This window comes from Myotis brandtii, unplaced genomic scaffold (genome assembly GCF_000412655.1).
Source record: "Myotis brandtii unplaced genomic scaffold, ASM41265v1 scaffold206, whole genome shotgun sequence".
NCBI lineage: Eukaryota > Metazoa > Chordata > Mammalia > Chiroptera > Vespertilionidae > Myotis > Myotis brandtii.
The window spans coordinates 507,876-530,569 of NW_005357691.1; the positions used below are offsets into that span (position 1 = coordinate 507,876).

Here is a 22,694-nt window from a genome sequence, read left to right on the forward strand (position 1 = left end):
GAGGACAGTGGGGGGGTAAGGGCAGGGGGTGGGGTGGGAACTGGGTGGAGGGCAGCTATGGGGGGGGGGGGAGGAACAACTGTAATAATCTGAACAATAAAGATTTATTTTAAAAAAAGATTATGATACATTCTCTTTTAAGGGACAAATAAGCCCTGGAAATTTATTTTCACCATAAAACTCGTTCTTAAATGCTGTACATGATGTCATTTTGGAGGGCTGAACAGAAAAGCAATGTTAACGAACCGTAATCAAGCCTTGGGTTTCATGATTATCACTTTGTGGGGATTAACTCTTGATTTATTAGCCACATGAAAGATGATAATATAATCACATAAGCCAGATACAGAAATAAGCATTTGCTCATCTGCCATGGACAGTCCAGAAATAGCTCCCTGGCAGGTGAATGGTTTAAGTTCTGGCACATGGGTGTGTGATATATGTGCATGTGTGTGAATGTGTGGGGGCCAGCATGTACTTGTTTGCTTTTGGATGATGTTCAGTGGAGGAATGGAGGGAGAAAATACCATAAGGCTACAGAATTTCTAGAAGCTTTCATTTTGGGACATCTCCCAGAAGCGCAGAAATGGTCACTTCCTGCCAGTTTCTTTAGTGCGCTGTTATGGCTACCAGTTTTAGATTGGTGGTCTCAACATTACACCCCTAATTCAGAGACAAGTTGGAATTCTGTCTTACCATAAAGCTTTTTTTGATTTGTCTTAGGCTGTGCTGGAACTGGAATTAGGTTGATGCTCAGCAATTATATATTTGCTTAGTGGCCTGGGGTGTAAAGTTTATAACGGTAATAGTATAATGACTCATCAATAGCTTTCCATGAAATAAATGGCATACTCAATTTAAATTTTCATACATATTGCCAAATTGCCCATCAAAATACTGTACCAATGTACATACTCTTCAGCAATGTTTGAGAGGACTTTGCATACATCATCATCTCACTTAACCTTCAAACAGTCTTGTAAGGCCAGTAGGTTAGAGGTATTATCTGGCATAGACTATAATGTGAATGGTGGCCCCTAGAGTTGTGCATAAATACAACACTGTGGCTCTGAATTCCCAGTTTACTGAAGTAAACATTAAGGCATAGAAATATTAAGTTACTTGTTCAAAGTCACACAGCTGATGAATGTCAGAGCTGGGATTCCATCCCAGGCTGTGTGACTCCAGCGCCAGTGAAAACTGACTTCATGGACATCTAGAGCCTCTTAAAGCTTCTGCAGCCTCCTTTGAGGAGATGGAAGGAGGAAATCAAGATACACTCAGGGTTGTGTCATTTCTACCATTCCTGGGTGCAAACAGAAGCCCTGGCACTTCAGTATTGTCCAGCTGGCCGTTCGTCAGGCCCCTGTCAGTGCCTTCAGTGAGAAGCAGTCTTCAGAGGCAGAATAATCAGATAATTTGGTTTAGGAAAAGGCATTGGATAAATAAATTGCTGCTGCACCATGAATATAATAAGGCAGTTAGGTAGATAGAAATAGTTACCTTTTGATTATGTGAGTGGAATTATGTGCAGCAAATTTTAAGTCCAAACTGCCTTTTCCTTGGCCTCCCCCCAGTCCACTAGCCATATACTTCTAACTGCCTCCCTAAATTATCCAGCTTATGTGTGCTCTGGGAACACTAATCTAACTGTTCACATTAGCCCAGGCAAAATATAATTAGGAAGAATCTCTTCTGCCAAAAAAGTCACATGCTGATGTCAAATAGATATGATTTTTTTTATATCTACTATTTGGCTTATTTGTACCAGTATTGATTTACAATAGTACTATTGCATAATATAGATTTGACTATATAGCTAAAAAAGATGACAAAATACAATTTCTTGTTACTAAAATTTCAATTGTTTTCCCTTCACCTTCCCAAAATTTGGACAGATGCACTTTCACTAAAAGGAAAAAGGCTGGATTTTTATGGAAGAGCTCACACATATGTAAGCCTGACCAACACCATTCCTGAACTCATTTGATTCACAGAATACATTGACCTGGTATTTGTGGATGACAAATCAAGTGATTGTTTGGCCATCTCCTATATTATTAGTAATATATTATTATCAGTAATATAGGAGAAGACATAGACCTTGGGCTTGCAGGAGATCACCAGCAGTTAACACTATACAACTTGTGCAAAACCTTTTATATCCATTACCACTTGATTCCATTTCAATGGCATACAGTATGCTTGATATGGGATGGCATGAAAGGCAAATTAGAGCTCTTCCTGAATAAAGAAAGAATACTGGTAATGATGGGTCAACCACAAAACCTGACACCTAATGGGACTCTGTTTCTAGGACATTTTCTTAAGAACAGAAACAGGTTAAAAGTATGGTGCCTTGCTTCACTGGTAGCTTGTACTACTTACAACTCTGGGACTACATCCTGGAAAATGAGGAGTTTATGAAGTGCTTGGGTGGAAACATAGTTAGTTGGGAAGATGTTTGGCTCGTCAACAAGATCATCCAACTGTTGACACAAGACTGCGCTGCTGTGAGCAACTTATGAATTGTCCTCCTTAGTAAGGGTAGCAGTGATGCAGTACTCTTCTGCTTGCTACTCCAAATGACTCACTCCTAGCTCACAGCTCTGTCTTCCTCAGAGGGTACTCCAGTTTTGTCATCTACTTTTCTTTGTCTTTTATTTTGATATAATTTCAAACTTACAGAAATATTGCAATAGGACAAAGAACTTCTGTATATTCCTTACCCAGATTCACCATTTGTTAAATTTTCCTTATGTTTTATTATTGTTTTATTATTCTCCCTCTCTCTTTCTCTTTCCTCCTACCTACACACACACACACACACACACACACACACACACACACACACACACACACACTATTTTTATTTGTTTCTTAATGATTTAAAAGTTGCAGACATAATGCCTCATTATCCCTAAATAATACCCCTAAGTATCTCAGTGTGTATTTCCTAAGAAAGAGGACATTCTCTTACATAACCATGGTACAATGATCAACATCAGGAAATTTAACATTGATATAATACTAATACCTAATTCATAGTCCATATTCAAATTTATCCAATCATCCTAATAATTTTCTTTATAGCTGTTTTTGTCTGATCCAAGATCCAGTTCAGGATCACACATTAAATTTAGTTATCATGTCTCATTAGATTCTAATCTGGAACAAAACATTCTTTCCTTGTCTTTCATGATGCTAATTTGTCCCATTACTGGTATTGGTAACTTTGATCATTTGATTCTGATGGTGATTGCTAGATTTCTCTATTATAGTTACTACTTTTTCCGTTGCAATTAATAATTAATTTCTGGGGAGATATTTGGAAGGTATGTAGATATCTTGTTCTTATCAAACTTTCACCCAGTAGTTTTACATCTATTGATGATTCTTGCCCCAATCAGTTATTATTATAAAGTTTGCAAATTGATGATTTTTAAAACTTCATTTTTCTACATTTATTAGTCTTCTATTGTAAGGAAGAGTGTTCTCTTCTTCACATTTACTTATTTTTTCTAGTTGTTTATGTGTTTATATCAGCATAAACTCATAGATTCTTAATTTGGATTGCAATCTGTTGCTATCATTTATTTTGATGTTCAGATTGGCCCAGATTTGGCCAGTGGGAATCCTTCAATCTGGCTCTTGTGTCCTTTTGACATGTTCCCATCATTTTTGAGCACTTCCTTACTTTTGGCACAACAAGATATTACAGGCTCATCTTGCACTTTCTCTTTTCAATCCAAGGATCAGTCATTTTACCAAAGAGCCCTGGTTCCTTTTAATGGGCAATGGTATTTATAAACCAATTTATTTTTTGGGGGGGGAGCAATGATGATCTTAGAATGGAGTTCTTGTAAGAAAACTGGCTTTTTATAATTACACACCTATTTCCCCCTTCTTTCCAGTTTTGATGAGGAAATAAAAAATTGTTTTTCTCTGTGCAACTCCACTGTCCCCTTAAGTCCAATCTTCTCCACCATCAGCACAGCAGTCCTGAAGTGTGGCTAAAGTCAGTGATAATAACATCAAGATTGGATTTTATCTCATTTTTTCAAATGTTCACTTATTCTTAGAGGAGCAATATTTAGTGCTCTTATGGATTTTGGGTAGGGGGTCAGTGAGGGAATGGGGGGCTAGATCCATGTCTAATAGAGCTCTCACAGACTATGGAAATACGTTTTTACCAACCACCTGCATGCTGTTTGAATTAATGGCAGAGGCATATTCCAGGAGGTTTCTGTGTTTCTTTGAGATCAGACTAATGCAAAGGAACAGTTTCTGTGTTCTTTTGAGCTACCACCTAAACACATTTGTGTGTTTTTTTTTCTTCTCTGAAGCCTTGAAAATAAAAGAGAATAGTCCTAGATGGCTCTGATTATAAAACTGAGCTGGGGACTAGTAAACTTAAGCTTGAACAGCTCACCCAAATCAGTTTAAAGTGACTTTATCTTTGATCTAAGAAACTAGAAGCATGGTTCCATTAAATCCATATGGTTAGCAGCAATCTTTGAAAACCTACTCTGGCCAGTGAATTGCTATGACCTTTCCTACCACTTTGCTGGTAAATTGCTAAATCTAACTGATGTGTTAAAGTACTAGACAGCCCTTATTTATTTTGCTCATTTGTACACTTAATGTAAAATCTATTCTCTTGGTCTGATTAAGTCTTGGTGGCCATAATACACAAATAATCTAACACAACAAATAGGCAAAAGAAAATACAGCCTAAAATGACAATAAGCAAAAGGAATAGAAAATGTTGCTTTTACTATTCAGGTTTCTTCAAATGTTCTTTCCAAACCTTAGATCAGGGATTCCTGACTTGAGGTCCAAAATGGCCTTGATAGGTGGACAAAGCCCTTGAAATGGTATACAACATCCTAAATATGCAGCATGGATTTTTCCTCTGAGGACAGAGTCTATAGTTTTCATCATATTCTAAAATATTAAGATAATTTCTGACTTTTACTAAGTTCTTACCATGTGCCAGACATTTTATAGATGAGAAGAGGCTCAGAGAAGTTAAGTAAATTGCTTAAGGTCACTCATCAAATAAGCAGTGTAGCTGGGATTTAAACAGTGTTTTGCCAGGTTGCAAAGCCCATGTTCTTTTCACCCCCACACCATTAGTACTAACTCAAAGGAATCTGTGCCCCCCCCAAAAGGTTATGAACCACTGTCTTAAAAGCTTACTTTGAAAGGAATTGCTGGTACTGATAACCCACCTGGGGAAATTAGACTGCCAGCCACAATCACTGCCTGCTCATCACTAAGGAAACTGTAACACCATAGAATTTCTTCTACCTCCGTCTTGGCCATATGACATCTGAGAAAATGGGGCAATTATATGAATCAATAGGAGTGATTACATGTCTAGCTTCAGCTTTTGCCTAATAAATTGTTATTTACGGTCCATAGAAAGATTATGACCTTTAAAAAATAAATTTTGATGAACACATTGCTAGGTTACAAATCTCAATAAATCTACTTACACATAAATTATATATGTGTGTATTTATATATTCATGAGAACAAGGCTTTTGGGAACATTTGCTAAAAGCTGTGAACCCTACCTGGGTTTAATAAAAAAGTATTCACTATAGTTAGAGGTGTCTCAGGAATATTTAAACAGCACAATGATAAATAATAATAACAAAAGTTACTACTCATTAGTAAATTAGTTTTGGAGTAGTTTTTAAGCATCTTTTCTTTGTTTTTAAAAATTTTACATGTAATACATTATGATTTTGAATAAAATAAACTCAAACCATAAAAAAGTACATGAAGTAGAAAATAAAACCTACTGAGAATCCTCTCTACATAGGTGTCTATTTTATTTAGTTTTACCCCTATGGATTAAGTAAGTGTGTGTGTATTATGTATGGGTGTGTATAGATGTGTATAGTTTAAAAATAATATATTCATAAATACATATTTTTCTACAATTTGATTTATTTTAACTATATTATCATGGACACATCAGTACATTTACCCCAAGTGCCTCTCCCTAAAATTAATAATTGTTAACAATTTATTATGTGTCCTTGTAGAAACAATTTAAAACTTGGGTTTACATGTAAATGTTCTTTGTTTTCCTTTTTCAAAGTTAGATTATCATTATATGCATAGTCTTCTGTATCTTGGTTTTACATTTAATACATGTTGGTTATATTTCATATTAAAAAATATAGAGCTATCTGGTTATTGGGGGGTGATGCTGATTAGCAAGGTAAAATAAGGACATGCTATAATCTATCCAACAAACTCCCTTTGAAGAACTTTTAAGTTGCTTCCAGTTTTTAGCTGTGACAATAGTCTACAATATTGTTAAAAGGAATGGATAGTGACAGGAATTTCTTGAAGTGACCATTAGGGACTGATCATAAACTAAAATACCTCTCTAGGTATGTTGAACATAATTTCTGAATCTCACTCAGATACATGAACCAACAAAGGATTTGTTCTGACTTGTGAATGTATGAAGATGAAGTGTCTTCCTAAAGATATGCAGATTAAATTACTCTTAGTTATCCGTTTGAGAAGTCCACTCTTTGAAAAGAATGAAATAACATGAATTGAATCCATCCTGAGAAATCTACACTGTATCAAAACGTAGGGTCCCTGTATGTGTGGAGCTATCAATTTGCTAAGATTTATTGATTGATCTAATGATCCAGATGCTTTGAATTACTTTATGAACTCGCCATTCTTAAAAATGTGCAGAGATTTATTACATAGTTTATGTACTTTCTAAGGCCTTTGCCCCACTATTAAGCCTTCTATCCATTTATCAGCTCTGATAGGAAAGATTCCATGCTGATGGGCTCCTCTAGCTAAAAGGCAATTTTGTTTTGCTCTGTATATCAATTCTCTGTGCTATCCTATTTTTCATCACAAAGATAGCAGGATCTGTTTGTAGTTTGTTTAAACCTCCTTATTTGTATTCACTTGCACAGGGTGACATTATCCTATAGATTCAGAGATGGAAGCTCTAGCCATTCCCTCTCTCTATCACAGAATTCATTTTTCATTTCCTTGCCTGGAAATTGAATACAGACATCACTTTGAGAATTGTTTTTTCATCATTTTAAAGATGTTCATTTTGCTTTTTTTGTTTGTTTGTTTGTTTACTCCACAGGCAGATCTGTCTGGCAGTTTCTGGTTACCACTAGCTATCACAAATCTAATAAACACACTCTGAATTATATTTACAGAGTTGATTGAAAGAAAAACCAGGTGCAATATGCAAGCTAGAAAAACACAAAGACTTAATATGAGGTGATATACTCAAATCACAAAGAGAATTTGGTACCTTAGCAAATGTTCTACTTAATATTCTGTTGGTAGGTACATCTGCAACAAAATGACTCATAAATATTCAGCTACTCTATACCTCTGTTCTCCAGCTCCCAATGATTGCAATGATACAATTGTGTCTAGAGTGAAGGAGCAAATGGCAATTAAGCCCACAGGCTCCTGTGAATTAGCATGGATTATCCCCACTTTAAAATATGGAGCCAGCTCATGAAAATCATTTGTGCAAATGATCACTTATTCACAAATGGGAACAGAATGAATGTGGCAAGACATGTTTTTTTTTTTTTGCACTTAATGATGTTCATTTTATTTTTATTTTTTATTTTTATTTTTTTATTGCTTAAAGTATTACAAAGAGTATTACATATGTCTCCTTTTTTTCTCCCCTTGACCTTCTCCTGGCCTCCCCTACCCCCTAGTGTCTTGTGTCCATTGGTTATGCTTATATGCATGCATACAAGTCCTTTGGTTGATTTCTTACGCAAGACATGTTTTTGAGCCCTTTAAAAATGGAGGCCAGATTCCATGGCTTCTGTGATTCCTCCAGTCCAAATGGACATTCAGTTGTTGCTCAACTACCTGCACAGTGTGACCTTTGAATTTGCTTTTTTTAAACTGAATTTTTATTGAGCTGGAAATCCCTTGTACACTTTGCCCCATTTTCCCCAGTAATACTATTTTGCAAAGCTATAGTATATCAACTAGAATATTGGCATTGATAACATTCACCAATCTTACTCAGATTTTATTCGTTTACTTATACTTATTTGTGTGTATCAAGTTCTATACAGTGTTTTTTTCATCTGTGACAGTTTCTCTCTACCACCACAGTCAAGATACTGAACAGTTTCAATTCCACACAGATTCCTAATGTTACCCCTTTATAAACACTCCCATCTCCCTTCTACCCTTTCCTGCTGCTCCACTCTGCTCTCTGCCTCCCTAACTCTTGAGAACCACTAATATGCCCTTCTTTCAAAAGTTTTGTCATTTCAAAAATGAATCATACAGTATATAACCTTTTTGGATTGGGTCCCCCCCCCCCCCTCCATTACTCAGCATAATTCTCTGGAGATCCATCCAAGTTGTTGCTTGTATCAATAGCTCATTCCTTTCTACTGCTAAGTAGTATTCCATGGAATAGATATACTAGAGTTTGCTTAGCCATTCACCTATTAAAAGACATATAGACAGATTCCAATTTTTTTCTATTAAAAATAAACAATTACAATTTTTTGTGTACAGGTTTTTATGTGGACATGAGTTTTTATTTCTCTGGGGTAAATGACCAGGAGAATGATTGCTAGGCCGTGTGGTAGTTACACATTTAATTTTACATAAAATTGTCAGACTGTTTTCCAAAGTGGCTGTACGATTTTATATTCCCACCAGCAATGCATGAGTGATCCAGTTTCTCTTCATCCTTGCCAGCATGTTGTGTTGTCATTAGTTTTTATTTTAGACATTCTGGTGAATGTATAGTGATGTTTCATTGTGGGTTTAATCTGCGTTTCCCTGATGCTTAATGGTGTTGAACATCTTTGCTGTGATTATTTGCCCCATCTGTATATCTTCTTCAGTGAACTGTCTATGCATATCATTTGTCCATTTTTTTTAAACTTTGGGGTGTTTTTACTGTTGCGTCTTCGTAGTTCTTTATATATTCTAGTCCTTTGTTGGATATGTATTTTGCAAATATTTCCTTCTACTCTGTAGGTTGCTTATTTTTTATCCCTTTCATTTGTACTCTTGTGGAGCAAAATCTTTTAGTTTTGATGAAGTCCAACTTACCAGTTTTTCTTTTTGTGTAGCATGCTTTTTAGTGTCAAGTGTAAGAACTCTGCTTAGTGTTAATTTTGTATCCTCCAACTTTAACTTACTTTTAAGTTCCAGGAGTTTTGTTGTTGTTTGTTTGTTGTTGTTTTTTTTGTGTGTGTGTGTTTTTAGATTCCTTGGGATTTTCTACTGAACAGCTGTATCATTTACAATGCCTTTTATTTTTCTTTCCTCACAGGAGTGCCTCTAACTTCCAGTACTATGTTGAGTAAGAGTGGTGAACGTAAACATCCTTGCTTAGTTCCCAACTTAGTGGGAAGACAGTCTCTCACCATTATGGTTGATATTAACTTTATGTTTTTTGGTGGTGTTCTTTCTCAAGTTGATATAAATACCATCTATTCCTAACTTGCCAAGATATTTTATCATGAATGAATCTGAGACATTGTTAGGTGCCTCTTCTATATCAGATGAACTTGTTTGCCAAATCATTCTAATTAATTGCTAGGCTTAGAATTTGAAAGAATCATTAATTCCTATGGATCCTGGTTAAAAAGGTACTGACATTTAATTGGATTGCCTTTATTTGGGATATGAAGGACTCTTCAAGGCAAATAATGTTTCAGGGCATAGACATAATTTGGGGTTCCCATTGGGTTTCCATCCCTAGACTGGAAAGGGCACCTTCATGCTTTGGTTTAGAGCTCTCCTCTAAGGTTTATGTCTTACTGTTTTTGGGTTACTGCTTTTTCTTGAGCTGTTCAGCACTTGCAGAACGTGGGCTTTTATTATCTAAGTTTCTCTCTCCATGGTTCTTTTAGTTAGTCTCTTCATTCTCCTGGGTTTCGGATGCTTTGTGTAAATTGGATGCATGAATGTATGGGTACTACATAATTGAAGCACTGGCACATATTGTCATATTTCTTCTCTACATATTTTACCTGCAGAAATCTCATCTTCTCAATACTGTGCCTCTCTGGGCCTCATCTCTAAATGAAAGGATTGAATACAATCTCCAAGACTTAGTTGTAAAATTCTGTGATTTTAATTAAGGAAGACTTCTTATTAATAAAGACTTTAGAAGAAAAACTTGGTACAAATAATCCCTCTGGGAGGGAAAAAGTCTTTCCTCTGAAAGATTCAATTAGAGATTTGCTGAAATATGTAAATCCAGGCTTCAGGTTAAAATGAAGCACTGTAAGCTGCAGTATTTCCTAATGCCACCTGCTTGCAATTTTGTTCAATTAATTTGCTTCTAAAAATGTTATGCTTCCATTTGAGATGCTTACTGAAAGTGTTAATAACAATTAACATCTATAGCTCAGACCTCTCTAGATAAAAATTTCATGCCTAACTCCCATCCTTTGTGTTCTCAAAGAGTTTCCAATTGCAAGTTAGGATTCCTCTAATAGTGTTTCTTGAAAACTGCATCAAAGAAGATAACTTAGATATTTATGGTATTTAGTTTTATTGTTTTTCTAAAAAGTGAATGCAGCTCCATTAATCATTTATAAAGAAGTGAAAATTGTGAACTCTTCTGTCATGAATTAGTGCATTCATAGACTTTCAGACTCTGGGATGGCACACTCCTCAAATGTCATATAAGTGATATTTCAACAGGTTTGCTAAGCCAATTGGCTGTGGTAAAGCCAGATGGAAACCAAGATCCTGACAATTCTTTTACTTGTAGTCATGGAAAAATCTGAAGGCAAAAAGCTTGAGATGCATAGTGTGTTGCTGAAATATACATTTCTTAATAAGACTTAACAGAATGTGAATCACTGATAATTTAAACAGTGTTGTAATATGAAGTCAAAAAGTACTACTTTTGTAAAATTTATCTTTATTGTTGAAAGTATTGCAGATGTCCCCCTTTTCCCACCAATTGACCTCCACCACCCCACCCCTGCCCACCCAGGCCTACTGCATTGTTGTCTGTGTCCATGGGTTATACATATATGCATATAAATTATTTGGTTAATCTCTTCCCTCCTTCCTTCCCTCTGAGATTCATCAGTCTGTTCATGCTTCCACGTGTCTGGATCTATTTTGTTCATCAGTTTATTTTGTTCATTAGATTCTACATATAAGTGATACGATGTAATACTTGTCTTTCTCTGACTGGCTTATTTCACTTAGCATAATACTCTCCAGGTCCCACCATGCTGTCCCAAAGATTAAGAGAAGATTTTTTACAGCTGTATAGTATTCCATTGTATAAATGTATCACAGCTGTTTTATCCTCTCATCTACTGAAGGACACTTGGGCTGTTTCCAAATATTAGCTATTGTAAATAGTGCTGCTATGAACATAAGGGTGCATATATTCTTTCTGATTGGTGTTTCTGATTTCTTGGGACATATTCCCAGAAGTGGGATTGCTGGATCAAAAGGCAGTTCCACTTTTAATTTTTTGAGGAGACTCCATACTGTTTTTCATAATGGCTGCACCAGTCTGCATTCTGCCAGCAATGTACTAGGTTCTCTTTTCTCCACATCCTCCTCAACACTTGTCATTTGTTGATTTGTTGATGAAAGCCATTGTGACAGTGTGAGGTGATACCGCATTGTCGTTTTAATTTGCAACTCTCTGATGATCAGAGACTTGGAGCATTTTTCATGTGTCTCTTTGCCATCTGTATGTCCTCTTTGGAGAAATGTCTATTTAGGTCCTTTGCCCATTTTTTAATTGGATTATTTATCTTCCTTTTGTTAAGCTCTATGAGTACTTTATATATTTTGAAAATTAACCCCTTATCAGATGTATCATTGGCAAATATTTTCTCCCATACACTGGGATCTCTCTTCATTTTGTTGATGCCAAAAAGTACTTCTATACAACTTTGACTTTTCTCCTTATAAATGTGTGTACTTTTGTCAACTCATATATACAGTCAATTGCAGGCTTCCAATTATCACTCATTCTATTTGCTACTGACTGCAGAATCCTAATGAACATCCTACAGATATTTTAGTATTTCTATATATGAAAATTAAAAGTAATTTTAATGCTCAAGACAATGAAACAACTCAATAGATTGTCTACCACCATAATTATCCCTACATCATAGATTATATACATCCCATGTAGATAAATTTAAAGTGCTAATTTCCCAATGGTAAATATGCATGATTTCATTTTAGGTGATTGAAAATTGAGAAAAGTTATGACTCAATCTTGAATTTTACAATGTACAATTTTCACTTGGATGTCCCACCATCACCCCATATTCCACTTATCCAAGTCTGAACTGGGTGTTCTTCTTAGTGAGTCTGTCTTCTCAATTTTACTATGCCTATGAATATACCACTATCTTCCAATTTGACTTTTCAAAATAAGCATCTCTTTGGACTTCTCTGTCTTCTTCATCTCTTAAACTTCTTGTTACTATAAGCTGTCAATTCTTCCTTTCCAATAGTTATGAGATTCCACTCATATCATTCTAATCCCTCATTATTTCCACTTATTATGTTAACCTACAATTTTTTATTAGGCATCTATCATGTACCAGGCACTGTGTTAGTTAGGTATTGGAAATACAATGGTGAGCAAAGAGAGGTGAGATCTCTGCCCATACATTGTAGTGTAGAAGGAAGACATTAATGAGCACACACAAATGTAAAACTGCAGCTGTGACAAGTATTATGGGGAAAAAAGGTATAAGGTGTCATAAGAGCCTAGAATAGATTGGTTTGACCTAGTTATGGAGGCTTCCTTGAAGAAGTGATGTATGAGTTGAGATCTTAAAGATGAATAGAAGTTAATGAGATGAAGAAAGTTGGGAAGAACATTCTAACTATAGCTAACAGTATATGCAGTGAGTGGCCTTATGATGGGAAAGAGAATACCAAGTGTTGGAGAACTGAAACCAGGATGATGGGCTGAAGACCCGAAAACAAGGGAGAAACTTCACACAAATTGAGCCTGGAGGGATAGGTAGGGACCAAACTGTGCGTAGCTCTATAGACTCTATTAAGAAAATTGTTTTTTTTTTTAATTTTGTGAATAATGGACGGCCACTAAAGGGAGCACTGTGTGTTGTGTGTGTGTGTGTGTGTGTGTGTGTGTGTGTGTGTGTGTGTAATTTGCATTACAAAAAATCATTCTGATTGTATTATGGAACAGATTGGAGGGGGCCCAAGAGGAGAGGCAGAGTCCTATTGGGAGGCTACTGTAGTAGTGCAGGTGAGTGATTGATGGTTTCTTCTTAAGGGCCATAAGTGATAGAGATGGAGAGAAACAGGTGGAGTCAAGAGATATTTAGGAGGTAAGATCTACAGGACAAGATTATGGGTTGGCTATGGCAGGTGAAAGAGAAAATGAAGGAGACAGAGAGAGAGGGTTTTGGATTGCATAACTGAAGTTTGATGGTGCCATTCACTGAAGGAATGCTGAAAGATAATCCAGTTTGGAGAGAAGATAGAGTTTAGTTGGGGCATATTGAGTTTGAGATGTTAATGATATATCCAAGTGATGATGTCAAGTAAGCAATTGGTTATATAACTGTGGAGCTCAGAATAGAGATCTGGTCTAAATATTGAATTTTGAGATTCATATGTGTATAGGTGTCAATTGGAATACTGTGTGTGGAGAAATTATAGAGGAAAAAGGGAAGAGGTACTGGGACCAAGCCTTGAGGGACTCTAATAATTAATAACCAGGTAAAATAGGATGAGTCTGCAAAGGAGATAGAGGAATAGCCAGATAAGTAGGAGAAAATCCAACAGCATGTTATGTCATGGAAGTAAAAAAAAGTATTTAAAGAAGGATGGAGTGGCCAACATTGTCAAAAGTTGTTGAGAGGTCAAGTAAGATGAGGACTGAAAAAGTATTTATATACTTACTTGGAGCCAATTGGTGGCCTTAGTGAATGCTGTTCAGTTGAATGATGATGACTGAAGCCAGGTTAGTGGGCTAAAGAATGGAGCAAGAAAAACAGACTCCTAGATACAGAGGACAGACTGACAGCTGTCAGAGGGGAGGAGGGCTGGGGGACTGGGTGAAATAGGTGAAGGGATTAAGAAAAACAAACAAACAAACAAAAAACCCCTCATGGACATAGACTAGTGATGGCGAACCTATGACACACGTGTCAGAGGTGACACGTGAACTCATTTTTTTGGTTGATTTTTCTTTGTTAAATGGCATTTAAATATATAAAATAAATATCAAAAATATAAGTCTTTGTTTTACTATGGTTGCAAATATCAAAAAAATTCTATATGTGACACAGCACCAGAGTTAAGTTAGGGTTTTTCAAAATGCTGACACGCCCAGCTCAAAAGGTTCGCCATCACTGACCTAGACAATAGTATAGTGATTACCAGAGGGAAGGTGGGTAGGAACAGATGGAAGAGGGTAAATGGGGGATAAGTGGTGATGGAAGAAGACTAGACTTTGGATGGTGAGCTCACAAAGCAAAGTGCAGATGATGTATTGTAGACTTCTACCCTTGAAACTTATATAACTTTATTGACCATGTAACTACAATAAATTCAATTTAAAACAAAAGAACAAGGCAGGAGAACTTGGAGTCAGACAGTATAGATAAATTTTCTTTAAAGAAATTTGAATGTGATGGGGAAGACAGAGATAGGGAACTACCTGCAGAAGAATGTGGGATTTTTATATTTTATTTTAGGAGACTACAATATGTTTTACATGAGGAGGGAAAGGCTCCTTAGGGGAAGGAGGGATAACTGCTGGTGTAAGGTTACTGAGACATTAGCGCAGCTAAATTTTTATCTGTTGACTTTATTTTTTCCTATGAAGTAAGAGGCATGATTATTTGATAAATATGTGGTGTAGAATTTGAGAATGGGGAAGGTCATAAACAACTAGTGTAGATAGTGGGAGCATAAATTGACCAGAGAAAAGTAGTAGGATGGCTGGGCAGTGTGAAAAGCTTATTTGAGTTTGAGATGGCCATGAATTTATAGAAATACTATTCATCCTTTTATGTGTCTGTGTCAGCAGTGCTTGATTGCTCAAGTGCAGATATTAAGGCAATGGATAATTAGGCTGTCCCTGATTTGGTGGAAGTGAGGTGAGGAAGAGAACACTACCAGCCAGGCTCCTGAAGGGTCTCTTTGCCTTCAGTGTTTTCACATTCCTACCTATCCTGTATACTGCCACAAGAATTATTTTCCTTAAAGACTACTTTTTATCAACTCCTTTTCTTTGCTCAAGAACCTGCACCCTTCCAAACGGTGTAGTGAGTAAGAAAACAGCTGATAGACATTGGTTTGAACTCCTTGTGAACTCCAGCAATTCATGTAAACTTCTGACACTCCGTTTCTTCAATTCAAAATGGGGTTAATTGTAATATCTACCTTATAAGGTTATTAGGAGCATTAGATTAGATAGCATGTAGCACAGTGCTTGGCCTGCCATAAGTGCATGAAAGCTGCTATATTATATTCTCTTATCTGTTTATCCACCTTCCCCTTCAGGTTTAAGCCTAGTTTGAAATTCTCTCTCACCCCTATCCAACATACTTTCTCTCAGTTAGACTGATCTTTTCACTGCCTCCATATTCATTGTCATGTGCCTTGCCTGCTCTACCCAAACTTCATAACTTCTCAAAGGCCTGCATCTTCTAAATGAAAGCTTCCTCATTAGTTTGAAAACAGTGTTGCTCTCTCACTGCACTGATCTCCCATTGCACTTTTGGAACCTGATTAAATTCCATTGTTCACTTTATTATAAGCAGTTATTGTATTTACTGCTGGTGTAAGGTTACTGAGACATTAACGCAGCTAAATTTTTATCTGTTGACTTTATTTTTTTCCTATGAAGTAAGAAGCGTGATTATTTGATAAATATATGGTGTAGAATTTGAGAATGGGGAAGGTCATAAACAGCTAGTGTCGATAGTGGGAGCATAAATTGACTAGAGAAAAGTAGTAGGATGGCTGGACAGTGTGAAAAGCTTATTATATTATTACTTTATTATATTTTTATTGTTTTGTTGAAAAATATTATTATACCAGGGTGAGCAAAAGTATATTTACAGTTATAAACAATAATTAATAAACAAATAATACAAGAATAATGTGTTTTGTGTACTCATAACTGTAAATCTACTTTTTCCCACCTTATATTACTAAAATATTGTCTAAAATATTTTAGTAATATAAGACTTTTCCAATAAGAGTGTGAGCTCTTGAGCCAAAGAATCATGCCACAAACTCTATGCATTTCTTACAGGACCTAGAATAGTATTCACAGTACTTGTTAAATTTAATTTACTTGAATTGAGACATAAGCCAGGTCCCAGTGACCTCTAAAGTAGAGTACACAGACAATACATTAGAGTACAGGAAGAAAATATTGTAAAATATCTATTTATACTTATATTCTTTGACATTTCTGTTTTTGTGTGTTTATAATGTATATTATAAAAATTTATTATATATACTCAGATCAAAACATTTTTTCTATAGTATTTAAATTAATAATAGAAATTTGATCCAGTCCAAAATAGCAAGCCTGTGGTGGGCACACGATATAATATACAGATCATGTATTACAGAAATCTACACTTGAAACCTATATAATTTTATTAACCCATGTCACCCTAATAAATTTAATAAAAATAAAGAGAAAAATAAAATAGCAAACCTTTATTTGCCACAGTTAATTATGTTTTGGTCACTTACTCTTTGTCAGGTGCTATGCTAAATGTCTTACATGCATTAATTTCTCAAAACAATTTCATAAGGTAGGTATTATTATCTCACATTATATAGGAGGAAATTGAAGCACAGAGGGGTTAAGTAACTAGTCCAAGGCTATATAATGAGAAAGTGATGCGCCAGGATTTAAAAATACATCTATTTTAATCCAAAGCTGGTCCTATTTTTTGAAGATTTTTAACTACACAATTCAATTTCTTTAATAGATACAAGACTATTCAAGTTATTTATTTCTTCTTAAGTAAGTTTTGATAACTTGTATCTTTGAAAAAATTGTCAATTTTCCAAAGCTAATCCTCTCAATTAGTACACTACTATAGCATGTACACCTCTTTCAGAAGTGCCTATGTTTTTTATGGAGACATGATGGAATAGACTTCTTACTTAACCAGGGCATTATGAGAACCATATAGAGATTTTAGAAAGTAGAAAGTCATCATAAGAAAAACCAAGTAATTGATTTTATTATATTTGATACTTAACTCCTTTTTAAAATATGAGAAAAATATAGAGCTCTTTCTTAAAGAATGGTCTCTTAATTTGAAAGCTGAACCCAAAGTAACACATGCTTTCTATCTTTTTCAGTTGTTTCTGAAAATATGACAATTCAAGAAACAAGTACAATTCTTTCACAGCAAATAGATTTAACAACCCCATCCCAAATTACTGGACTAAAACCTCAAAATACTGTATATAGTTCTACAATTATGTCTAAAGGCATACCTGTATTTAAAACTGATTATAAAACCATATCATATTCCAATACAACATCTCCACCTCTGGAAACAATGACTGTACCAAAATTTTTAAAGACATCCATTTCTGAGACAGCTACATTCATAGCAGACATTTTGTCTACTTCAGCAGCTGTTGCTCTACCCACCAAGAATACTTCCACAGGCACTACTACCAATTCCATGAAAATAACTAAATCTCCATCTTCAGAGAACACAGTGACAACAAAAAGGGCTGGAGCAATTTTTGAGACCTTTTATCCAACTACAGCTACTAATTTCTTATACACATCTGGATTTACCAAGAATTCAATTGTACCCAAAACTTCAGCGATTGGATCGCCACTGGCCATTATGAAGACAGCATCTTTATGCTCATCTATTGAGTCAACATCCAAATCTACACCATCATGGCATAAACACAAATCCACAGGTATTGGAGCACTCCCTATCTCCACAGCTAGCCAGGAGTTTCTTGCATCTACAGTTGCTAGAACTGTACCTTGGTCCACCGTGAAACAGACTTCCACTCACATTGGGACTGCATCAGCATTCCCACCTATGTCTGTGCTCATCTCCAAAGCTGCTCCAGTAGATACTGTATTTCCTAGAAATCAGAAAGCATCTACATTGGCAATGACTGATAAAAAAATACCATTTACAGTTCATTCAATGACACTTCCATCTAAGCCTATTGAGACGACTTCTGAGCTAAGAACAGTTGAAACAGAATTGACATCTACAAATTTCCAGGATGTCTCTTCACCCAGAATGGAGGATACAATATCTATCTCCATGCCAAAAGAGGCCTCTTCTATGGCCCTTTCTTTCAGGACATCCTCTTCATTAACCAGAGCTCAGAGTGTACAGACAAATATTGATACTGAGACCACACATACATCCTTGATTCCTGGAATCACACTTGCACCTGCAGCTGATGAAAGTATGCTTTCCCCCACAGTTACTGGGTCAGAATATACCAAGAATACACCCACAGATGGTGAAAATGTGTTTCCTTTTATCTCCACCAGATCAGCTTTCATATCCAGGGCATCTGAGTCTGGTCCCACAACAATAAGTGATGAAGGTGCCCATCTATTTACCAGTGAGATCAATTGGACTTCCAGACCAGACCAAACTCTGTTGACATCAATATTCCATGGAAATACTTCTAATACAGAACATTCATCCACAACTGCTGATGTTAATATACCTCCAGAAGCATCCATAGAAAGTGAGGCTACCACTACCGCTGATGCTATTATTAATACTGATACCATAATAGACAGATATACAGCAGCTCTATCCAACTTGACATCTCCGTGTTTGGCTAATTTCTCCATAGTTTCTAGAACCACATCTGTAAACAAACTGCCTGAGTTTAAACTTACCACCTTACTGCTAAGAACCACCCCTAGGTCCACAGTAGCTGGAAATGAACTTCTTTCAACATCAAAGGAAACAGTTTTTCCACCAGTAGATATAATATCTACCCTTGCTGACACTGAACTAGATTTTTCTACTGAGAGTGCTTCTGAGACTACACAAACAGAGGTAAAAAATACAATTGCATTTGGAGAGACAACAATCCCTGTACCGGAGTCTGCAACAACACAAAGATTCAATGCTTCTGTGACAAGGAAAGAAACAACTTCCCATTATCTTAAGGGAAGACCAACTATAGCAGCAACAACAGAGGTTTCTCCATTTGCAACAATGCAGGAAGCAACAGATGAGTCTATACAAATGGTGACAGCTTCTGTCGTTGTTTCCCCTTTTCCTGATTTAGAAAAGTCGACTTCCCCATTGGATAATAAAACTGCAACTACTGAGGTGAGAGGAAGATGGCTTTCGCCAAAATCAGTTAAAACCACACCTGAGACTTCCTACAATGGATCTACAGAAATCTTTAATTCCACCCACACATACACAGCAGAGTGGACTTCAGAGACTCCACCTGAAGGTAATCCAACTCCATATCCCACTTCTGGGAGCACAAAGGCATTCCCTGAACCCCTGGTTGCTTCTACCATAAGAATATTGGAAACCAGTTTTGCCACTATTCCTACAGAGAGGACAGCTATGTCCTTGTCTACTGGTATGTTGCCTCCACAACCTACAAGTACCCATTCCTTAACAACCCCTATGCCTATTATCCATATGTACTCACTGCCAGTTAATGCCTCTGCTGTCACCTCTATGGTGATGTCTGAAGAGACTAAGGTTACCATGTCTGAGCCTTCTGCACTGGCCAGGGCTTCCTCCACATCTGCATTCTCAGATGTCTCACCTCTGTCATCAGCTATACTGACTACAGCATCGGTGCCACCAGTGGATAAGACTGCTTCCACAGCCAGCGATATTGTGACACCTATAGCAATTTCCTTTCTGACAGAAACTACAGTCTCCTCATTGAGACCTACCAGTCCTTTGGCAACTAAGGCTGAGACCACTTTTCTGTCCACCTCAGCTGACAGAGTAACTTCATCCACACCCACTCTTGCCTGCTCTAAATATCTCCCTGACAATATTTCTGTTGTGACCTCCACTCATATGATCTCAACAATGTCTATACCAGTAGCAACCCAGTCCACATCTCGAGTAGAGGATGCTTCCACCCATGCTCTCAGCTTCCCGAATACTTTCAATGGCAGTGGAGATGTTGTTAGCTTGATTACTGCCACCACAGAAAATTATGTTATTGATGAGACCAGGCCCTCTGCCAACAAGCTTACTACCTCAGATGGTCAGATTTCTCAATTTTTCACAGGTCTTGCAAACATACTGGTCCCCACTCTATCAGTGACTCATATTTCTACCTTAACTTCTGACAAAGAGCAGATTATCACCTCCCTAGGAAAAACCCTTGGAACTATGGAGGTGACAGAGATATCCCCATCAAATAATCCTTTTATTTCAGAGTCTCAGAGTTCTTCATCCTTGGAAATGACAGATACAGGATTTGCTGAGACCACAAAAATGTCCAGTCATCAAACACATTCACCTTCTTCAGAGAGTCCACTTGTAACTCCCCCTGATGGAATTTCAGCTTCATCTCCCACATCTGGGCATACACAGACTATACCTACCACCTGGATCTCAAGTAACACCGATGTTCACATTTCAGAAATGTCTACCAGTCTTGGGAAAACAGCTTTCCCTTCAAAAGCTCTAACAATTACCACATTTTTGTCTCCTGACAAAGAAAGCATAAGTGCCCTCTCAATATATACTTGCAGGACTGAGAAAATGACAGTAAGAACCACCTCTGTGACTCAACCTTTCTCATACCACCAGAACACTTCATTTGTAGATGCCATATCTTCCAGGACAACCAGAATATCAAATCCTATAAACATCAACACAACTCTTTCACACTTGCTTTCACCCTGGACTCAACCTGAGGTGACATCAGTTGCCTCTCCCATTTCTGAAAGCACACAGACCTCCCCAGAGTCCCTGTCTTTTTCCATAACTGGACTGTCTAGTGCCAATTTTACAATTATTTCTACTGACAGGGTCACTACAGCCCTTTCTGCTCCAAGTGTAACTACCGCACTTCTTAGGAAAACATCTATGGCAACGTCCATTCCTATCTACCAGATGTCTTCACTGCCAGTTACTGCCTTCACCTCCAAAAGAGTTTCTGACACTCCTACAATACTAATGACCAAATATTCTAAAATAACACATGCAGATTGTTTGAAAAGACACTCTATAGCTACTTCTGGACGTGGGTCTGAGATGTCCTCAATGTCAGTTCATGACTCTGCTTTTTCACCTCCAACTGTTTCTCCTGACAATTCCACAACAGTTGGATCATTCTCTACTTTATCGTCTTCAATTACCCCTAGGACTACTATAACCATACAAACATCTGCATTGGATGTCACACCTGTGACATATGCTGGTTCTACTTCAAAAAGCACAAAGGTTTCTTCTGCTTTTACTACTTCAGAAATGACAGAGATGTCCTCCCAGATCACACCTACATCCTTTTCCTCTCCAACAGAGACAACTTATCCCTCTGTGAAAACCATTCCAACCACTATTATGGCTGGGGTGGTGACTCCATTTGTAGGCACCACTGACTCCTTTCTACTCAGTTCTGAGAACACTGAAGCTATGTCTTCCATTCCAAAGACCACATTTTCACCATTTTTATCAACATCCCCACAGTCATTCCAAGGAGACAAGGCTACAACTCAGGGCATATTAACTGGAATTACTAACACCTCCCTATCTACTGTAAGCAGTGGTAGAGTAACAATTTTCACAAATACTTATTCTAGAACTGCTGCTCCTAAAAGTGTGATTTCATCTATTCCTTCAGATAGTCTCCCTACTCCCTTGAATATTCAGGTTTCCCAATATTTGACTAGCTTTAAGAGCACTCCTAGACCCACACAAAGTATAAAAGCCACCACTTTCTTTTCTTCAAAAACAAAAAAAATGACTTCCTTGTCTGAAAATACTTCAAGCACTGAACTAACAAAAGGTGCCACATCTGTAAATACCCCTATTTCATACCATCCATGGACTCCATCCAGTGCAACTCTGCTCTCTTTTAAAACATTTCTTTTTTCACCTCATAGTACTAAAGCTGAATTATCTACTCCAAAGACTTATCTTCCTCCTACATCCCACATGGTTGAATTTCCAGTTCTGGGAACAAGAACCACATCTAGTAACACCCAGCCTCTGCTTATGACTTCCTGGAACATACCCATAGCTAAAGATTCTCAATTTCCAATTTTTACCACTACTCATGTGCCTACACCCAAGAAGATGGAAACAGAGACTCCATACCTTGTTCCTGGGTCTTTATCAACATTCACGGCCTCTAAGACTGGTCTTGTATCTGGAAATGTTATGGCAATATCATCGATTTCTACATCAGGAATTCTTCCTACCTTGGGGATGTCTGAGAGCCCTTCATTATCAATATCTTCAAGAACTATTCCTACCACTTTGGTTGACATTAAGCAGACATTTGGTAAGACTAACATATCTGTGACTCCTGTGACCACACTCCCATCAAATCCTTCTTGTGCTACTTCGGGATCTATAATTTCAAAAAATACTACTTCACCCATGCTGACATGGGTCTTATCTAGTCTCCATTCAGGTTCTCCTCTGGCAACCGTATCTAATACTCCT

At 37.0% G+C, this 22,694-nt stretch overlaps 1 protein-coding gene across 1 annotated transcript in view; it reads left to right on the forward strand.

Annotated features, from left to right (window-relative positions):
* ADGRG4 (adhesion G protein-coupled receptor G4) overlaps positions 1-22,694 on the forward strand; it is a 136,085-nt gene that overhangs the window by 5,771 nt on the left and 107,620 nt on the right. The window contains 5 exon segments of the mRNA XM_005865338.1: positions 1,899-2,080; positions 2,083-2,332; positions 2,335-2,481; positions 2,484-2,513; positions 17,386-22,692. Coding sequence (XP_005865400.1) covers positions 1,899-2,080; positions 2,083-2,332; positions 2,335-2,481; positions 2,484-2,513; positions 17,386-22,692 — 5,916 coding nt within the window.